The sequence below is a fragment of the Coptis chinensis genome, chromosome 4, assembly GCF_015680905.1.
Source record: "Coptis chinensis isolate HL-2020 chromosome 4, ASM1568090v1, whole genome shotgun sequence".
NCBI classification, from domain to species: domain Eukaryota; kingdom Viridiplantae; phylum Streptophyta; class Magnoliopsida; order Ranunculales; family Ranunculaceae; genus Coptis; species Coptis chinensis.
In genome coordinates, this window is record NC_141459.1 from 69,197,046 (window position 1) to 69,218,062 (window position 21,017).

The 21,017-nt window shown below is 35.1% G+C and overlaps 1 protein-coding gene across 10 annotated transcripts; it reads left to right on the forward strand.

Moving 5' to 3' along the window:
• The first annotated feature begins 2,548 nt into the window (after positions 1 to 2,548).
• Positions 2,549 to 20,738, forward strand: LOC147504546 (uncharacterized). Of its 10 annotated transcripts, none has more exons than XM_086557365.1 (8): positions 2,549 to 2,786; positions 2,859 to 2,959; positions 3,083 to 3,139; positions 3,480 to 3,654; positions 3,742 to 4,045; positions 4,443 to 4,546; positions 4,621 to 4,870; positions 4,908 to 5,121. In XM_086557365.1, exons 4-8 carry the CDS (start codon positions 3,502 to 3,504, stop codon positions 4,940 to 4,942), a joined length of 846 nt encoding a protein of 281 aa, XP_086413491.1. In that variant the 5' UTR covers positions 2,549 to 2,786; positions 2,859 to 2,959; positions 3,083 to 3,139; positions 3,480 to 3,501; the 3' UTR covers positions 4,943 to 5,121. The 10 variants fall into 10 exon arrangements, with proteins under 10 accessions (XP_086413491.1, XP_086413492.1, XP_086413495.1 ...); XM_086557366.1 differs by having other exon boundaries at positions 3,497 to 3,654; XM_086557369.1 differs by lacking the exons at positions 4,621 to 4,870; positions 4,908 to 5,121 and adding an exon at positions 20,226 to 20,738.
• The last annotated feature ends 279 nt before the right edge of the window (positions 20,739 to 21,017 follow it).

Below are 21,017 nucleotides of genomic sequence, written 5' to 3' on the forward strand. Positions count from 1 at the left end.
CGTCCAATCTATTGAAAGGAATACAACAAAAGATCAAGAGGTGATTCGAATTCATAGCTATTGGATTATCAGAGTAATCTAAACCGGATTTAAAGTTAAATTTCTAATCAAACCATGACACCCCTTATTCCGCTACGCGTGGGTGTTTCGTTGTTCGTAGTAAATCATTCGGCGAAACCATAACGGTTCCTACATAGAGATGTCTTTAGTGAAATGATATTAGCTTAGTACTTAAGAGATCTAGGTTTTTTTAAGACACTTAAGATACCTTAGACGTGCCAAATTCTTATACTTTTGGTTTACTAGCAGGTAAGCCTGAATATAGGGAATTGGGACATCACATTTCTCCTCTTTATACTTTGTTATTTTATATGTTTTTTACGTTCCCTATATGTTTATGATATCCTCCACTCATTAATGCCTATTGATAATAATATCAAGTTAATCTCAATTTCCTTACAGTGGTGCTTCACAACCGAAAAGGTACACCAAATAAAACCAGGCACGCCAACCCCTTGTTGTAAAACAACACACACATACACCTACTAAGTGACTATGTGCGTTTATGAGTGAGGTTAGTTTTCCAAATGACTAAACAAATGTTATGAATATTTTTGAATGACAACCACAACCCATCACTTCTACCACTAGAAGTAATGAAGTAATGGGCTGTAAAATGATATCACAATAATTTTATGGTGGCCATCGTTTGTGAAAGTAAAATTAATTGTTGTAATTAAAGTTTATAATCTGCACTATTTTTTAAAATTCCTCTTTGAGCTACAGTTAACATGCATTATATTATATGGCCATCCTTCTTTCGACACCCATATGTATGTTTTTACCCTTCACCATATTGTTATTAATCATTTCATCTTATTCTTTCATCAAAAGGTTCAAATACAAAGCCTATTCACAACATGTACGTACATAATATAATCCATTTATCCTCCTATCACAACACGACACGTGGTGCTATATGGAAACAAAACAGACATTCTTCACAACCAATAAGAGCATGACACGTGGCACTATACTTAAGTTTAATAACCAAGTTGGCTCTAAATATATGACGAATGGATAGAATTGCTTAAACAAATAGCCCTAATGGAAGTAGTCTTCTAGGAAGTTGATTATGTGCGTTTTATTACCTTTACAATGATTCAAATATGTCTTTCTTATGCTTAATAAACAGACAACTCATAGTTTTTGCTACCCTTTGCAGGTTATAGGACTTTTCTAACTACTTATCGTAAAAGAAACACTTTAGCGCCAAAAGAAGCTCTATTAACGCTGCTTAGGAAGACTCAAGCTTATATGAGGAAGTGTGGAAGAGTCAAAGTCAAAGTCAACGGTTAGCGGTCAAGGACCCAAACCCAGAAGATTGAAGATTATGGCCTTATCTCAAAAGTAATCTTGATTAAAACTTGCTCAAGAAGAAACCAAAAGCAAAAAACATAAAGTATAAAGGAAAAAGCAAACTCATGAGGTGTCTTGCATCTAAGAAAAAATATAAAGCAAACTCATGAGGTGGCTTGAATTAAAGGGAGAAGGTCAAATCTGTAACTTGTAAAAGGTGTAGTATATAAACCAAAAAGTGTGAGAAGATAGAGCACCTAGAATTAATCTATGGTCATATAGGAGTACTGTAGAATTTTAATTCAAGCCCTTTATTTTTCCAAGTCTTTTATTTGCTTTATTTCCCTTTTGTTGTTATCAAGTTCTTCAATCTAAATTGTTATTCAAAACTTTTCAATTTTGTTTCTCATTCTCTACAACTTCTTCTTCATTTCATGTTTTCAATCTTGTTTTCATTTACATGTTTTCAAATCCAAACATTAAGTAAAGTAGAGTGACACTACAAGCTAAGAAACCATATATCTTCCCCTCTTCATCAAAAACTCTCCATTCTCAAAACACAACTCTCCATGGTGAACCTCGATCTACTTACCACCATAATCTACATCTTTAAATGGCGTCAGCTGTCATGGATTGACCCTATTTAAAGCTTGGATTGACAATTTAAGAGGGAAGTATCTTTCTCCCACATTCAAGTTCTTATTTTCATTTTTTTTTTTTTTTTTTGTCATTTTATTTCATTTAGTTTTCATTACTAATCTACTGTGTTTTGAATCTAGATCCATTGTTGAATAGCTAGAGAGGAGTTGGAGCTGTCGATGGAAGTGGGAGTTTGACCAAAACCAAAGTCGCGGCCACGCGTTGACTATGCCGCAACCACACCCCCACCAACCCTGTGCCCACCCCTGCCACATTAGCAATAGAGCAAAAGTTTTTGGTCGGTCAGGCCTACTTGATCCAGTTGTTTCAACAACAGATCCATATTTTGTAATAGAGTAGTGCGCATTAGTAAACTTTGTTTTGAAATATAAATATAATATATATACAATCCGGCTAGGTAGACATTAATTTCATAGACAGCAATCAAACAACAAAATTTCGACCACTAGATCACCAAATCTAAATTAGAAATCAAAGGCCAAATCTAAACAGAGCAGGGTATTTTGGTAAATTTAATTGTTTCTCTCCCAAATTTAATTTCTATTATGCGATCAAAAACCCTTAACTACACGCGCCCTCTCTCTCTCTCTCTCTTTCTCTCTCCTCCACTACTGGAAATCAAAAATTGGAATAACCCAAAATTTCCACCCAAAATCAAATCCCACTAGGTTGACACCAAGCGAAACCCATCTCCCATTCTCTGTTCTTCAAAACGAGTCAAATGTGATAAAGATCAAGTCTTTGGACTCTCAAAGACGTGTCACCAGGTAAATTGATTTATTGAGGTTTCATTTGTTAATTTGATGATTTTGATCTAATTAATTGATTGGTTGATGTAGTGTTAACAACGAACATCTTGTTTGTTGGCTAACTGCAAGAACCAGAGAAATAATAATAAGCCTTACTGTATCAAAAATGGCCAACAATGCCTTTTGAATAGGTTTGATTCCAACTTCATTTTTTTTTTTCATTTCCTTGTTGTGAGATTTGTTTTGATTTATTTACATTCTATCTTAAAATAAATTGTTTGTTCACTCATTGGTTGTTAAATAAATTTATTTAGAAAAACACAATCTTTTTCGGTGGATTTTACTGGAAGTCAAAAGAACAAAGTAACCAGGTTTGTCTCTCTCATTAAAGCACGATTTTTCTTCCTTCAAAACTTCACGGTTCCATTTAATTTTATCATAAATCACTTGTTAGTTTTATTAAAATTTTAGAGGTTTTCAATTTCTGCTATAATTAAAAAGTCAAAGCAATTTCTGTAATAAATCTTTAGTATTTATGTCCTGTATATAAGTGAGTGACATGTTAGAATATTCTTTAACTATATTTGAATCAATATATAGCTTGAAATTGTATAAAATATCTCGTTGCCCATTGGTCATACAAGCGATATATGTGTTTTGTGTGATTCAAGTGTTATTGCTTTAACAGTACATAATATTACTTGATGGTAGATGGAATTTGCCTTTAGATACAATGACGAACCTGCATCAAGAAGCAGTACAGTTTGTATCTCCCTTGCAGAATGGGATGACTCCCTTGCGCCATGCGGTTCAACACTCACTTCAAGCAGTTTCAACTGTAAAGACATTACTCGAGTACAATGCTAGTTGTAGTGTTACTGACAACGTAAGAATATCTATGATTTATTTCTACTATGACAAATGTGGACCGTATTCGTTTAAGATCTCTTATAAGAAACCCCTTGAGCTGCAGCATGGATTGACTCTAATAAACCATCTCTCAAATGGTACTGGCAGTAAGGATTTGAGTGAACTTCTCCATTTGCTTAATGAGGAGCAAAAACAATGCAGAGTTGATGAAGTGTGTGGGGAACTAAAAGCCAAGATGGCTGAAATTGAAGATATAATATCTACCACTACAGGTCTGGATGATCTCAAGTTACAACTCAGAGCATGGGCAAAAGAAATGTTTTTGGTTGAGAAGCGCAAGGCTCTTGGGCTCAAGATCAATGAACTAAGAACACCTCATATAGTGTTTCTTGGTAATCCTAAAGCAGGTAATTGACTTGACATAATATTTGAATGTTTCCATAATAAAGCACCCTTCCAAGTTCCAACTATATAATGTTCTTCCTTCCATCTAAAAGAACTTAATGTTGTGCATGAAAATTTTGGTTTCTTAAGATTTCTTGCAGTAAATTCAATCCCTAGTCCCTACAATAAAATTTATCCATAAGCATTTTTTGAGTTGCAAAATTATACACGGATAATTAATTTAATTGTGGTTCTTAATATAAATGCAAAATCATCGTACTTGGAAGTTCTGATGTGAAACTAGTCAATATGATTTGTAATAAACCCCAAATAAACTAAAAAAAATTCACATTATTGATTAATCATATTTGTTTTTAAGATTGTTTCTAGTAGGCTAATAGTTATCATTTTGCACGACAGAAAAATTAGAGGTGGCTCGAACAGTCGGAAGACTAATCCATTTTCTTGAAATTTTATCTACGGACAAAGTAAGAGAACTGCAAACTACAAATATCGAGGAAAAGGTATATGATTTTTGTTTTCATTAGTGCATGTCTGTCATTTCTTAGCAAGATTTATTTAATAGTATTAATTGTAGATAAAAGAAGCAGAAGGAGGAGTTCTTTTTGTGGACTTATTATCAGAGGGGAGGTGCTTGGAGTATTGGTTGGAACGTATAGTAAGGGAGTGCATGTCTGCTATTGATAGCAAAATAATTGTGGTCATATTGGCTGGGATTAGTAAGGAAATGAAGCATTTGATTTCGTCAAACAAGGAGTTAAGCATAAGAGCAACCAAATTCTTCGTCTTTAGTGACCACAACACAGCAACCAAATTCTTCGTCTTTAGTGACCATAACAGAGCAACCAAATTCTTTGTCTTTAGTGACCAAATTCTTCGTCATTTTTATCGCAAAATAGAAATAAAATTTGGGAGAGAAACAATTAAATTTACCTATGTTTAATTTGTCATTCGAAATTGTTTAATTTGGAAAGAATTCAAAACCCATGTGAGTTTGTTGTTTGTTGAGTTTCTGTGAGCTTACCAAATTTTGAAATTTCGTATTTTGTGAGGTCAATTTTGAAATTTCATTTTTTAATCTTGATCTTGATTTGTTTTGATCCAACGGCCGAAATTTTGCTTTTTGGATGTTGTCTGGGAAATTGATATCTCCCTAGTCAAACGGATATATATAGTTATAGTTATAGTTATAGTTATATATAGTTAATATTAGTTATGTTTAGGATAAATTAATCACTCGATTAAAGTTAAACAACTTACCAAGAATTAGAGTTTTAATTGTCTTGGGAAGTTTGAGTGTGCGAGGTGAGTCGTATATCATACGTTCGCACACTTCGAATCAACTTGGTAATCAGTACTCTAATTACAATTTTCTTTAGTTAATATAATTAGTATATTAGTATTAGTTTTACTTTTATGTTTTGGGCCCTTGAAGGCAAAGTTGTATAATTATTAAAACCCGGACTATAGGCTTTTTAAGTAGGTTTTTGTAATCAAAAAAAAAATCAAAAATGCTAGAATGGTTGGGCTTGATTCTCAGATCACGCGCCAACCAACGTCGACTCCACCTCAAGTAGTGTGTAAGCATGACTTGAGAGGTAAGCTCTGGTTTACGTGATTGTTTGAGTTCAACTCTGGTTTACCATGTAATAGGATACCTTAAGTGTTATAAGCTTGTTTACGTGATTGTTTGAGTTCAATTTTCGCACAGTCTTTTTAATTTCGTGCATAAGGCTAATCCCAAGCCAAATAACAACCATTGGGGTGATGACCCAATGTAGTAACCGGACGTTGCTTGTTACTTGAGGCCTAGACAAACAAAAATTAAAATCAATCAACTAAAGCCTAAAGTAGTCACGCTCCTCCAGAATAGGACAAAAATATAGCCACGAGAATTTAGAGTAAATAATTACCAGATTCGGTGGACCAACTACCTTCTTCAGTCCTCTCCTCCAGATTTACCGTGAGTAAGTTTCTTGGTAGCACACCACTTGGTGAAGTGATTATATTACTCTTATAAGCTGTGTAATAGATCCCACCTAGTTTCGTGCTAAACTGTTCATTTCGAACAGGGCATAGTAATTTATTGACCAAGCAAACATTTTCAAAACTTCAAATTCAGAAAAATGAATTTTGTTTGTGCATCATTCTTGTTTGAGCATCCATAGCTTATCAATATGCATCGCAACCGTCATGGAATTACAAAAACCTTGTTCTTTTTGTAGTAGTCCTTATCACTGGTTATCTCATTGTTCATCATATCTCGAATTCGATTCTAATATGGGAAATCTTTACGATTACGAACCTCAATTTTCAAATTTTTCTAGTACCCAATACACTCAAGAGTTTTCTAGTCATGCCGACAATTTATGGAATACCACCACAAATAGTCAACCACCATTAATGTATCCATATAGTCAGTCAAAGTGCGGTTTCACCCAAAGCCCATTACCATTCACATCACCATCCATATCAAACTCATATCCCACTCAACCATCTATCACATACCAACTTTACCAGGAAATGGCCGAGCAAACAATACTAATTCAGCAAATAGCAATGACCTTATGTTTTCTCCAATTCGATTCAAAAGATGCTCACATCTGAGACTAATATTATTCTCACCAATCCAGAACCCATCTAACAAGAGGAACAAGGTGTTACTATAACAAAAATGATAAAGCCCATCCTAATATTTATGTATGACCAAGTAAAACCCTATCACCTTCCACCTGAGTATTGTGTCAATTCCAGATCTTATGATGATGACTATATGTATGAGAAAACTCTGGCAGAATAAATTCTAGAGCATGTGTTGGACTCGACACACTTGGAAAATGATATTGAGAAAATTTATGAAGTTCTAGGAAAAGAAGACAAAGGAAATCAACTGCCCGAAAAAAAGAATATAAAATCTATGGTGGAACAAGGATCTCAATTTACTTTGGTCGTTCAAGACTTAACAATGGAATAGATTTGTGACATCCTTACAATTTCTAAAATGAACCACAATTATGTGGAAACACCCAAGCTAGATGAAGAGTCTTTTGAGTTCCCGAGAGTATGTGATAAGCCACCACCCAACTACCATTCTTCCAAGTTAACACCTCTTGCCATTCACTCATCTAACATCACCAAGCTATCCATCTCTCCTTTATTTCAAAGAAACCTCAATTTCGCACTTGAACCAATCGCCTCTGAAATACTTCATAATTTTTTCAATCCTCCTAGTAAAGAGACTTTACCCAATATACAAAAGCAAGAGTCCATCATTTAAGTAGTTGAGAAACCTGGCATGTCCTATTCCCTATCATTTGAGCCTTATGGAGGACATCCACTACTAACCTCTCACTCTTTTGGACAATTCAATTATGACGGGTTATTGCATATATGAAATAGCACGTAAAACTTGTATTTATTTGTGCCATTGTTTGTTTTATATTTCTTTTACAAATCTTACCTAGCCTATTCAATATTGATTAGTATCGTGGCTAGCAAGGTATCAATCCTACTCTAAATAATTAGTTGATGATAATAGAAATTCCTAATCTAAATTACTTTAATGGATGCAAGTAAAAGATGTGGCTAAATAATAATGAATATATGGTTGATTTGATTTGAGTTTTAAACTATGCATAAACTAAACTAAATTAAATATATTAATATGAATCAAGAGAGAGAGTATCTTGGGAGAGATTAATTTACCAAAATCATAGAATTAGTCTAATTGATCTACCTATCATGCTTAGTAAAATCACCAATAGAAACTCACCATACCTACAAACCTTATGCTCACAACCATGATGATAATATGTGGCTTTCAACGTGCTTTCTATCTTTCCATCAAATATTTCTTTAATCTCCAATGATATCTTCTATCTAACCAAATTGTGTTTTAAGTGGCATTCAAAATATAAATCTAGGTGTCATAGAAAATCCACATGTGGCATTAACCATATAACTAATTGAGATACCATAAAGAATCCAATCATCACACTAGAACACTAAAAACTAGAAGAAAAGAATCTAGGATTTGTGGTATTTGGCTTTACACAATCATGAATTACCCTAAGACCTCCTAACCTCTACAAAGAGCGTTAGAACAATGAATAAATAAGAAGAAACTCAATGGGGGATTTAAACTAAAACATAATAGAAGAAGAACTAAACTAAAACATAAGAAAAATGTTTCATTTCCCCTCCCAAGAGAAGGGAGATTAGTTCCTCATATTATGCTATGAACACAATATGAAAAGGAATAATCTTTATTGATGGTAATGGTGAAAAAGGTCTGAACTTTCTTCTCTCTTAATTTTAGATCTAAGATGCAAAAACTAAATTTCCTAGATCCTCTAAAACTTGGGTTTTTGTGCCTTATATATTGGCTTACATGTTCATCTGGATAGATTTGCGAATCATATGTTTTTTCGGTGTCAAACTCTTTGGAATCATTTTTGCAGAAATCCTAAAAAAGTTGGATTCCTTTACACAAAAGTTAGACGTGACCCATTTTTCCCTGCAGGCTATTTCTGACGCTGCAACTTCTGACAGCTTTTAGTTTCCTAATTCTTGTGAAACTCTAATTTTTTTTTCATGTTGATCTCCTCTTCCTATGAATTCAAAATTAAAGCTCTGAGATCATATTTAAAACTTTTCTAACTCAATTATTATCCTCTTTTAGAATCCTATTAGGCTTGGTACTTTTGGAGAGAAATATGACGTTTTTGCCCTATGTCTTTAGTTGTAATTCCCAATGACTCTTTTTTGACTTGTTTGACTTCTTTTTCCTCCATATTTCACATTTAGATTCTTTGACCTATAAAAACTTTTTTTTTTTTGCTAAAAGGTAATTGATTAACTTCAAAGGATAAATATTACAATGAGAAAAAATACGAGCATTATGAAATGACTAAGAAGGGTAAATCATATGTGTACCTTTCTCAATACAAAAGTTCTTAATGAGTAAATCTAATGTACCTAGTGTAATGGTTCTCAAGATGTCTCATGAATGGAGGTCGAGACTGCCACCATACACTTTATCCTTTAGTTAATCCTGCTCTATGTTTGGCACAACTATCTGCTCCCAAATTAGTTTCCCTCCATATTGAGGTGATATTAATCCATGTTGCTTGCGATTGTAGTATCTTCCATCGTGCCCTTACTCTCTAGTGCATGTTACCTTTCTGAAAGGCTTGGACTACTATAGAAGAATCGGATTCCACCCATATATATCTCCATCCCATTTCCAAAGCTTTTGTGACTCCTTCCATTATTGCATAGGTTTCAGCCATGTAGTTGGTTGTGATTCCCAACCCACCTGCTGTTGCCCCAAAGACTGCTCATTTATGATCTCTATAAACAACACCCCACCCTGAGTTACCCCGGTTACCCATGGAGCTTCCATCAGCATTCATCTTTAGAATTCCAGGCATGGGTAGATTCCAATAACATTCGAATATTTTTGGAGATTTTCAAAGTTTGTGCTGAAGGTGGAAGACTCAAAGAATCTTCATATCTTGCATCGAATTTTCCATGTGTCCCGAGGACTTATGATAAACCCTTACTATTGCCCTTCGAATCAAGAAACATATTTCTTTGATGTTGGAAACCTTGTTATCATATAGTACCTTGTTCCAATTCTTCCATAGACTCACAAGACTTGTCATGGAACATGCCTTCCACATATCCAGAATCAAAGAGCTATAGTGCTTACCCTGTTGTTGGATGTCGTTTAGTGATTCCTTGCTCTAATTGAGATCAAAGCAATGTCCTACATACTGCCAAACCTTCTTTGCCATATCACATTGGAATAGTAGATGATCCAATATTTCTTCCTGTTTTCTACATATGCAACATCTCGAGGCCAGCTGGATTTTTCTTTTTTTCAGTTGCTCATCTGTTCTAGTCGTGCCATGTGCCAGCTTCCAAGCTATTCCTTTCATTCTTGGTAGGACATGGGCACCCCATATGAATTTGCACCACACGGGCTTATGCGCTTTGATTCTTATACCTTCATGTCCTGTCGAGAAAGTGAATTATCCATTTTTCATTGATAGCCATATTCTTTCATCATCTCTGGAACTGTGTGGTTGCTGATTTTTTGTGGTTTCAATGCCAATGTGAGTTAGCACCTAAATCATCTTGGTAGAAAAATTATAGTCATCTCCATGGATGCAATCAGTCAGAGTAGCCTAAAGCTTCATAATTTCATTTCTTTCCTCCTGAAAGAAATCATAAATAGTTTTCTACAGTAACCAATTGTCCCTCCATAAGTGTATATCTTTTCCATTGCCCACAATACATCCATGAAGTGGAGCCATTTCTTTAAGGGCCCATCGTATTCCTAACCAAACTGTTAAAGACTTGTATTTGGACCGTCCCCTAACTCTGTTAGTGTACTTACCCTTCATAAAAGATGACTAGTCATAGTCTTCTATTAGTAAACACCAAGCTTGTTTCATGAGCATTGCAAGATTAATGTCTTGCAGTCTTCTTATCCCCAGACCTCCTTCCTCCACTTGTTTGCAAGTCTTTTCCCAAGAAAATGTTATTGCTTTCCTCTTGGCTGGGTTGCCACTCTAGATGAAGTTTCTTATGATGGTCTCACATTCCTTCAGGACTGATTTTGGCTATCTATAGATAGCCATGTTGTGCACCGGAATGTTGTTAAGAACGTGTCCTGCAAGAACCACTCTGCCCTGAAAAGATAACATCTTTCCAGCCCACTCAAATTGCATCATATTAGAACATTTAAATATAAAATAAAGACTAACATACATATAATTGGGGATATAAATCATTACTTTTGAGCACTTATCACAGCCCCCAACTAGCATTTTGCTAGTTTCTTAGCAAATATGTGTTATACTAGAGAAGTGTTCAAAGCTTACAATACTAATTAAATAATAAACTAACTTACTTTCACAAGCATTGCGGTTGCATTTACCATATGCCACAAGCCCTTAACCCTTTAAGTTACCCTTAAAGGACAAGTTATAGTCTCGTGAAGGTTTTCAGTTGATATACCTACAAAATCAATTTTACATATGAACTATGGTGAAATCAAGAGAAAGCAATTTTTTTCAGTTAAAATGTCTAAATCAAAAGGTTGCTACTTATCACGCCCATGATCATAAAACATTAGGCTAAGGTTCTATTCATAAAGATAGAAAAAGACTGACTAATCATCTTAACTAGAGCTTATTCATTTTTAATCATTTTGATTCCTTTATCTTTTCCAAGCAATGGAATTTCCACCTCACCTTTGGACTAGTATTTTGACTTCAAATCTCACCATTTCATACACTCACAAGAAAGTCTCTCAGATAAGTTTTCAATTTTATCTCCATATGCAGGGAAATGAATAAAAAGTAGAACATCCCACATATTTAGTCAGAAAGACAAAAATTTTACAAATATATAAATAAAGTCTCATGAAAAGAATGCCAATCACATTTGAAATGTCAGGTCCTTCACTTTAGCATCCTCTCACCTATTCTACACTTCATATGATACTTTAGTGATAAGTCTTGGTATTAAAACGGGGCTTAGGACAAGTTAACAAGAAAAGGGTAAAAATGATTCAAAAATTTCTAAGAATATACTAAAGGCATTTTGCACTTGACCTTCTTGGAAATTTCTTCACTTTGTAGACCATAACACTTTAAAACTTCTCACCACTTCTACTCAATTATTTTATTGTTTATTTTTTATCACTTTGAGCATAATGGATGCTTTTTTCATTTTTCTTTGGTAAAATTTCCTTCAGAATCTTCTTCATTCTGGTTTTCTCCTTAGTTCTTTAGAAATCCTCATAAATATAGATAAGGCTAATAATACGGGTTATACTCCTTATTTGGATTTGGGTTTAAAATGATTATTTTAAGAAGAAAAGACTTAATATATAAGGCTCAAAAGAGATTAACATGATAATCCTACTAGGTGGGATAAAGGCTGATTGGTTCACTACTTGACTTATCAGTATGATATTCTGCTTCGAATAGACTACAAGACCTAATGGCTATTTCCCCAGTTGATCCCACATCGTGATTAACCAAATCAAGAATAAATGAGACTACACAACAAATTTAAGCACAGAAAAATGGTTGAGTCAACTTGGACTCAGATTTACATAGATAATCTCCAAGAAATTAGAATTGAAAGGCTAGCTCACGTCTCACAAGTAAAGTCTCTATACTAGACCTCTAGTTTGGTAAAAGTTTGAGTTGCTCTTTTATTTGAAATTCCTTTAGTGGTGTATTATATGAACTTATTCTAGACTAAGACTTTTATCAGTGAGATCTATTTCTAGTAATAGAAACTTATAGTCTAAAAGTCTTTTTTTTTTAGAGTTAAGCTAGGGCTAGGCAGACCCCCACCAGTATTGCTCAAGTAAAACGTACAAAAGGTGTTCCTGTTGCGTCTTCCTCTATCATTATATGTAGTTCCTTTGTTAAAGGAGGACCAACAGTTAACAATGAAAGAAGTAATCCAACATTTTGACCTGCAAGGAGGTCTACAGGTCTATTACATTCTCTAAATACATGGGAAAAAGAACAAAAATGAAAATCTAATGATAGACTCTCTATTGCACCACCATATCCAAGCAACTCCAAGGATGGGTCGCAATCTTGTTAAGGATTTGAATAGCAAGTAATGAATCAGATGCAACTTCTACCCTTCTTTGACCCAACTCAAGGCATCTACTTAGCCCAATTTCAATATCCATTAGTTCTTGGAAGATTACTGTTTGTTCTCCACCCGATCCTGAGAATGCATCAATTACTCTTCTTCTACTATCTTGGATAACCCCTGCATGACCAGCACCCAACTCTATTAAAGCCCCATCAGTGTTAAGCTTCACTCTATCCTCTTGTGGAGGAACCCACTCACACCACACAGTTGCCTTTGTCTTGTATTGGACCTGAATTCCAATGGATTGACATAGAAGTCTAGCTTCAGGAGAATCAACCATAGAACTTAGATGTACCTGAATATAATTCTTCATTTCCCTTTTGATTCTATTCAAAACCACTTAAGCAGGCCGAGAATTATTTTGGAACCTCCTCAAATTTGGCTCCTTCCATATGGCATTGACTGTTGCACAGATATATACTTTGAAGAGTTCAACCATCTGTGAACTTCCTTTACAGATTCGCAATAGAGAAGACCACTCTCAGTTTGAGGATCTTGTGCCAGTTATGATACCTAACAGTGCTTTGATGCCATTTATAATTTATTTTGAATACTCACACTCAAAGAAAAGATGGTTTGAGAATTCACGGCTATGATCACAAAAGCAACAGGATGAGTGGGTAAGTACCTTCTTATATACTAGTCGGTCCTGGGTAGATAGACTGTTAGAAAAAAGTTGCCACACTATAAAGGAGTGTCGTGGCTGCACCATCTTTCCCCATACCAGATGTTGCCATCTTACTTTGTTTCCCACTGTTCTTAGAGCCTGATATGCACTGTTTGCTGTAAACTTGCCACTTGGATGAGGTTTCTAGATGATTCTATCTGCATCTAGATGTGCATTAATGACTACACTTCTTATACAGTCCTTCAAGGAAGTATCATGTATACTATCCACCTTGTCATTCCACATCCCATTTATGATAAGGTAACTGACTTCAGAATCCGCTGGAATTTGAAGGCTTGCAACTGCTTGACTGTCTTGAATAAGTGGGCTTCGAGAACATCAAAGATCATGTCAGATAAGTGTTCCTTCTCCATTTGCTATGATGTATGTGATAAATCCCTTTGCCTCTTTTCTACTATTCAAAATTCCTCGCCAAGACCAAGCGTAATCTATAGGAATTTGCATTTTCCAGAAAAATTGGTTTCTAATCTGATTTTTCCAGAACCATTCAACCCAAGGACTTGACTCCTTTGCAACCACTTTGAAGACTAGACCACAGTACGCACCTTTGTTCCATAGTCTCATGTTCATAATCCTAAGACCACCTTCCTCCTTAGATTTACAGATAGTCGAGATACTGGCTTGATGTAAGCACCTTTGATGAGCAGTTCCACTCCACAAGAAATTGGCACATATTTTTTCCACCACTGTCACAGGGATAGTGAAAGACCGAGACCAGTAAATGTGCATCGAACTGAGGACAGAAATGATTAACTGCAATCTTCCTGAGTGAGATAGAATTTTTGACTTCCAATCAGCAATTATGGCAGTTACTCAATCTATAAGAGGTTGGCATTCCTGGATACCAAGTCTTGCTGAGAAAATAGGCAAACTGAGGTATCTGACAGGTGGAGACACCAATTCTACTCCCAATGATTCTGCTAGGACCTTAGAATCTTGAATGCTCAAGGATCCAGTTATAATAGTGGTTTTTTGAGAGTTTATCTGAAAACCTGAGGCTTGGCCAAACTCTTGGAGACACACTTTGAGATTTTCCACTGATTCAACTTCTCCTTTGCAAAAGAAAAGGACATCATCCGCGAAAGCAAGGTGGGAAACTTTTGATTTCTTGCATCTTGAATGGTACTTTATACTTTTGTTTAGAATCTTTTCTTCAATAACACAACTCAGAATCTCCATAACCAGCACAAAAAAATATAGCGAGATTGGATATCCCTGTCGTAACCCTCTTCCTCCTGAAAAGAAACCCTCTGGAGTCCCATTTACCAAAACTGAATATGAAGGTGTTAAAATACACAGCTTTATCCACTCTTTGATCTTTGGTAGAAATTGAAACTTGTCAAGCATATGTAAAATAGAATTCCAGCTGACCATATCATAATCTTTTTTTACATCAAGTTTGATTGAACACCTTGGAGGCCCATGTGTTCTATCGTAACCTCTCAAAAGTTCATGAGATAAAATAATGTTATCTTGTATAGATCTCTCCATAATGAAGGCAGACTGGGTAGGGTGAATAAGGTCAGAGAGGATGGATTTTAGTCTATTTGTAAGTATTTTAATGATGCATTTGTATGTGGTATTACAGAGAGCTATCGGTCTAAAATCTTGTACTGTAGAGGGGTTACTTACCTTGAGGATAAGACATAAGAAAGTAGCATTCACTCCTCTTGGTAGTTTGTTTGTTATGAACACATTTTGGATGGCTTTAGTGAAATCGGCTCCTACTGTCACCAAGCAAGCTTTGAAAAAGAATGGATTGAAACCATCTGGAGCATATCAAAAAGAGCCTTCTTTATTTCTAAGTCAATCACTTCAGTCTCTAACTGATCGTAAACAGTTCCTGGTACCACATTCTGTACTTGCAAATTCCATAAAAACTCTACCTCATTGATAGGTTCTGCCTCTGCTCCCAACAATTGCTTATAATAATTTACTATGACTTGAGCAATTCCATTCTAGCCGGTGACTGTAACTCCCTGTGCATCAGATATGGACCAAACTTCATTCCTTGCTCTCTTTTCTCTAATCTAATTAAAAAAGAAAGTTGTACACTTGTCACCATCCTTCATCCATTCATCCTTGTATTTCTACTCCCTATCAATGGCCACTGCCTTAGCCAAATCAGCATAAATTTGAAGTGTTATTCTTTCCTTCTCACCAAGGAAAGGATCATGAGGTTGAGTTTGCAGTAAGGGTTTGCACATCATGTAATGTATTTTTGGCATCCTCCATCTGTCCATAAAGGTTGGTGAAGTTCCTTTTAGCCCAAAGTCTCACTTTATCTTTTAACATCTTGAGTTTATGTATCAACACATACATTGGATTGTTGTAAACAGAGGTTTCCCACACTTCCTTTAACATACTTTGAAACTCTTCCTGATATACCCAAAAATTGCAAAATCTGAAAGGTGAAGGTTTCCTTTTGAAGTCATACCAGCTTAAAAGAAGTGGAGAGAGGTCCGAGACCCCATGTGGCAAGAATTCGATAGAAGTAAAATGATATCGAATGTGCCAAAGATTGTTAACAAGACATATATTTATCTTTGTCATAATCATGTTTCTTCCGATTGACTTATTGGACCATGTATAGTAAAATCCATTAAAAGCCAAATAAGATAACCCTGAGTTTTGGAGACATAATCTGAAATCTATAGCTTCCTTTGGGTGCATAGGTTCCCCACCACTCCTCTCCTTGGCTTCCAAAATGTTATTAAAATCCCGGCAATACACCATGGTAGCAACACAGTATTCTAAATAGCCATTATATCCTTCCAAAGAACTTGTTTCTCAAATAACTTATTACTAGCATACACCACTGTGAGTAAGTACTCTTCATTATAGGGAAGATACTTAACTTTACAATGTATAAACTAATATGTTCCTCTCAACTTTTGGGCACTAATCTGAAAGGGGTCCCAACAAATCCATTTTCTACCAGCTGGACTTCTATCGTAGTTTTCCACATAACTCCATTGAGGGCAACAGATACGCCTAATGTGATCAAACTTGTGAAGACTAACTTTTGTTTCAAGTAAACTAAAAATGCTAATTTTCTTCTCCAACCTCATCCTATTTATTTCTTTTGCTCTTCTCACTTCATTAGTTTACATTCCATATACTTATAGGACTTATCGTCATTAATAATGGTGTTTGTTCTTGGAACCTTTTGGCCTACCCCTAGTCATTTTCCCACTTTTGTTTTTGCTGTTCTGATTATGCTTCTCTTTATTTTTACTGTTTGTTACCGGAGTGTTATTCCTTTCAATCTCCTTAGAAGCATATGGAGTCTCTTCCTCATGACCTGGCGAGGAAATTCTATCCTGAAAGTGAATAGTTTCTTCCTCAGAGACTTCTTCTCCCGACAAGGTTCCAATTCTAATCTCCTCGTCAAGATTGTTATACTCATTGTGCTCCACACTATAATGTCCAAGTGGATCCCCACCTTTAGTAAACTCCTGTATGGTTTTGATATACGGTGCTATCTCTGTTGACATATGTACCATTGGCTCCCTGAAAGCAACTAGAGGGAGTTCTTGTTCTTCTTGTTCTATTATGTCTCTGTGCTGTGCTTCGTCGACAATAATAGATCTGACCATAACTTCTAATTCCTCTGCCAAAACCACATCTGCTTCTTGTACTTCAGTAGCTTGTTCAGTGTCTTGGTTCTCAACTATATCATCACTCTCAACATTCACGTACACCTGATTCACTAGTGTCTGGATTAACATTAGCATTACCAACCATAACATTACCACTAACAACCACCTCGCCAGCATCAATTCTAAGGCAGCTACTTTCGGTTGTATAGGAGTAGTATCAACCATTACTTCTTTCTCTCTATTCACCTGGGCCTCCGGAATGTTCGTCTTCCTTATACAGTCTACAGTAAGATGCCCAAAAAAATTACAGTTCCCACACATCTTAGGAATCCAACCATATTCCCTAGAAATTCTCCGTATGTCATCTTCCCCCATTTCAACATCAAAGAAAGTTGGGAGTTCAGCAGTAATCTCAACCTTCACACTTACTTGGGGATATTTCAATCTTTTCTTCTGTGTAGTAGCTTCATCCATACTCACTGGAATGCCAATACGACTAGCAAGAAAACTCAAACCATCCCCTATCCATAACTCATTGGATACATTGTACAAATTAACCTAGATGGGAATTAGTTGTACTGAATTCCTCCTTCGTTCTATATATTGAGACCACTTCGATATCACAAAGCATCGACCAGAGATATAGACAGATCCAGTTTCTAAGACCTTCTTCTTGTCATCGTCATTAGAGAACTTGCAATAATAAATTTCTTCATCTGCAACCATCTCAAAGTCTCCTTTCAAGTTCCATCGTTTTCTCAAGAGATTTCTCATAGTAAGGAAAGGAAGTCTGCGTTCTAGAAAGAATCCTACCACATATTCATCCCATTCAGTAACGCCTTTCATCACTAGATCCAAAGGTATGTGTGTAATACCATCGACTATATGCAAATAAAATTTATGCAAAGAAGTGCTTAAATTTCCAATTAGTCTAAAAGTCTTACTAATCCTGACTATGACTTATAATTTTCAATTTTCATTAGCCAGTTTAAACGATAAAAATATATTTTTCACCTAGAATCACCATAATTCACATATAAAATTTCCAAATATTGTAATGAAAATTTTGCAAAATTTTAATTCTCACCCCCCTAACTAAATTAGGCATTGTCCTCAATGACTATATAAGATATGTAAAAAGATTACCATAATTGAAATGATGATTAGAGAAAGGGGGATATTACCTTAAATGAGTGCAAAATTACATCACCTAAAACCTGTAGAATTTATATCCTTAACAAAACAAATAAGAGTAATGATTCATAAGGATTAAAATTACTACAATGACTAAATATTTGTCATGTGCTCAATCCATAGAGTTACACGTCTCCAAAATGGCGGAGAAAATGTGCTAGAGTGGAATGCATGAGTCACATGTACAACTGACATGACTGAAAATAAATTAATAAATAAAAAAGAAATAAACAACAATTAATAAAATAACAATAACTAGAATCAATAGTTTCATTGTCTAATATAATATAGGATTTGTCTTGGTCATAAAATAAGAGTGATAAAGCCATATTAGACAATTAAGTACACGAGTGATCTAAATAGTTACTAATTTGAGCCTAAAGAAAGTATTGGAACAACACTATTTTAATTTTTGGCGGCATCTATTTTTAACATCATATCTATTTGCGAAAATGTCCTTGAAATGGCTTAAAGTATACAAGCATTTTGGGCACGCTCTATGAGCATGAAAGTGAGAGCTGTCCAATTAACCAAGCCACGAAAGCGACCCCAACAAAAGCCTAGTTAATGTGGCAAGGTTGATTTTTAAAAAATTGCAACCGAAGCCCACTCAAAATAAGCGCAACCAAATTGCAACCGAATCCCAGTAGCAAAAAGCCCATCGAATTCCAATATAAGCTCAGCCGCAATTGTTGGCCACTCTAATTAGAGTTGAATATTATATTTACATATTTACCCTTGTCAAATACAACAAATTACAAATAAAATCATATTAGATTATTGTAAATAGAAAATATGAGCAAGGGAAAATTTGGAAAACAAAAAATCCAGTCGATCGAAACACTACTGTTACTTGAGGAGTTTTCTTTACAGAATAAAGATATTGGCCAAACTTAAGAAAAGAACTACAAAAGAACCAAAGAGAACAAGTGTTGGCTAATAAGTCGTTAAGTTCGAGACCTTCTTTATCTCCAATCTCTCTCAAGCCTAAGCAAATACCCATAATCTACCATTCCTTTCCTATACCTGAGAGCACGTGATCACCCCTCATGTTCTTCTATCTCTCGCATTGTAACAATGACAAAAATAGAAACCTAATACCTATTAAATGCAATCGAGAGCTTCTAGAATTTAGAGAATTCTAAAATTGGGGGATAGCTTATCCGGAGAGGAGGACGTCAAAGTTATTGTTTTGGGAATGTAGAGTTCCAAACTTTAAATTTCAAAGCCAAGTGTGAACTGAATGTAGGTAAGCCTTGCCGATTTACAAGTGTGCCACGTCTGGGGTAGACTAGAAGATGAAGCTGTAGCTTCTGGTTTTGGGTGAAGGAGAGGTCTTTTATTGTTTAGTGCGGCTGGAGGTAGAAGATGGAGGCAATGAGTGAAAGAAAGTATTGGGCCTTCTTTGTTTTCTATAATAATACCCTAGTCGATTGGGCATTTTTAGTTTTTAGGTTCAAGTGGTTATCGATTAGAATTAGGTCCGAAATAAAAATGGATTCTAACTTACTTGTCCGGAATAGAGAAGATTTCAGCTTACTAAAACATAACTTAACACAAACGCATCACACATAATAGTTCTAAGCTTCTTTCAATCTTATTTTTATTCCTAAAAACTAATCACTCACTCAATAAACTATTGATATTCTAAGAAATTAAAAACAACAAAGCCCATGACAGTAGGAAATAAAAGCTTATTTTCTAAGAATTGGATTTGGACAAAGATAATGAAAGTTGGAATGGAAATAGGAAAAGCTTTTCTTAAATAGGTGAGGTAATGTGAGATCCGTGAGTTCTTTACTTTATATATCTACAGCATAGGTTCAGGTACACGTTTTATCAATTTGATTTCTTTGTCATGAGTTACTGATTAAACTATCTACTTAAACTACTTGAATTGTAATCAGCTCCCAAATGTGCATTTTATTACCCGTATATTGCTACATTACAGTCCCTTTTATGCTTAACAAAAAGATAGCTCATAGCTTTTATTGCCTTTTTCAGGTTAAGGAGTATTTTAGACCACTTATCATAAAAGTTGTATCTTACCACCAAAAGGAGCCTTAATCACGCTTATTATGAAGACCAGTAGCTGCTATGGAAAAGTGCTTAAAAAGTCAAAGTCAATCGGTCAAAGTCAAAAGTCAAAGCCCTCAAATTAGAAGACCAGAGATGGAGGCCCTTATCTCAAAATATGAGGACTTTCTCCCTAAACCTACCTTGTTCATGAAGAAACCAAAAAGTAAAAGCAAAAGCAAAAGCAAAAGTAAAAGTGTGAGGTGTCTAGTTTGTAATGTAGAAGAGCAAATCTGTAAAAGGCAAAAGTAGGGGTATATAAGCAAAAAACAAGAGAAGAGATAACCCATCCATTGTCTTAGGATCCAAACCATTTGGTTTGTTTAATTTCTTGTCTTGTTTTTCAATTCATGTTTTTACTTTCTTGTTGTTTTATTTTATTTCAATCAATCTTGTTTACTTATTCTTTATTTTAATCTTCAATCTTGTTTACTTGTTCTTTGTTTTAATCTTCAATCTTGTTTACTTGTTCTTATTTCAATGTTTTAATCATTATCTCCTTTTATGTTTTCAAGTCATTTCAATACAACAATCTAGCTTTCAAGTTTTCACTAGCTTACAACCATTCTAATCTTTTCTAGAGTCTACCTTTATTCTGCACATCTCCCTCACTCAAACTCTAAACAATTTAGGATGAACCTCAACTTCTAATCTAAACTCTTTTGAAATATACAAACCACTACTAAAACTTCAAATAGCACCGCTACCGGGGATTGAAGT

Coding starts and splice junctions, on each gene's coding strand:
- LOC147504546 (XM_086557361.1), top strand. CDS start 3,502: ATGACGAACCTGCATCAAGAAGCAGTACAGTTTGTATCTCCCTTGCAG. Junction 3,655..3,741: donor GTTGTAGTGTTACTGACAAC/GTAAGAATATCT, acceptor CTTGAGCTGCAG/CATGGATTGACTCTAATAAA. Junction 4,547..4,620: donor CTACAAATATCGAGGAAAAG/GTATATGATTTT, acceptor TATTAATTGTAG/ATAAAAGAAGCAGAAGGAGG.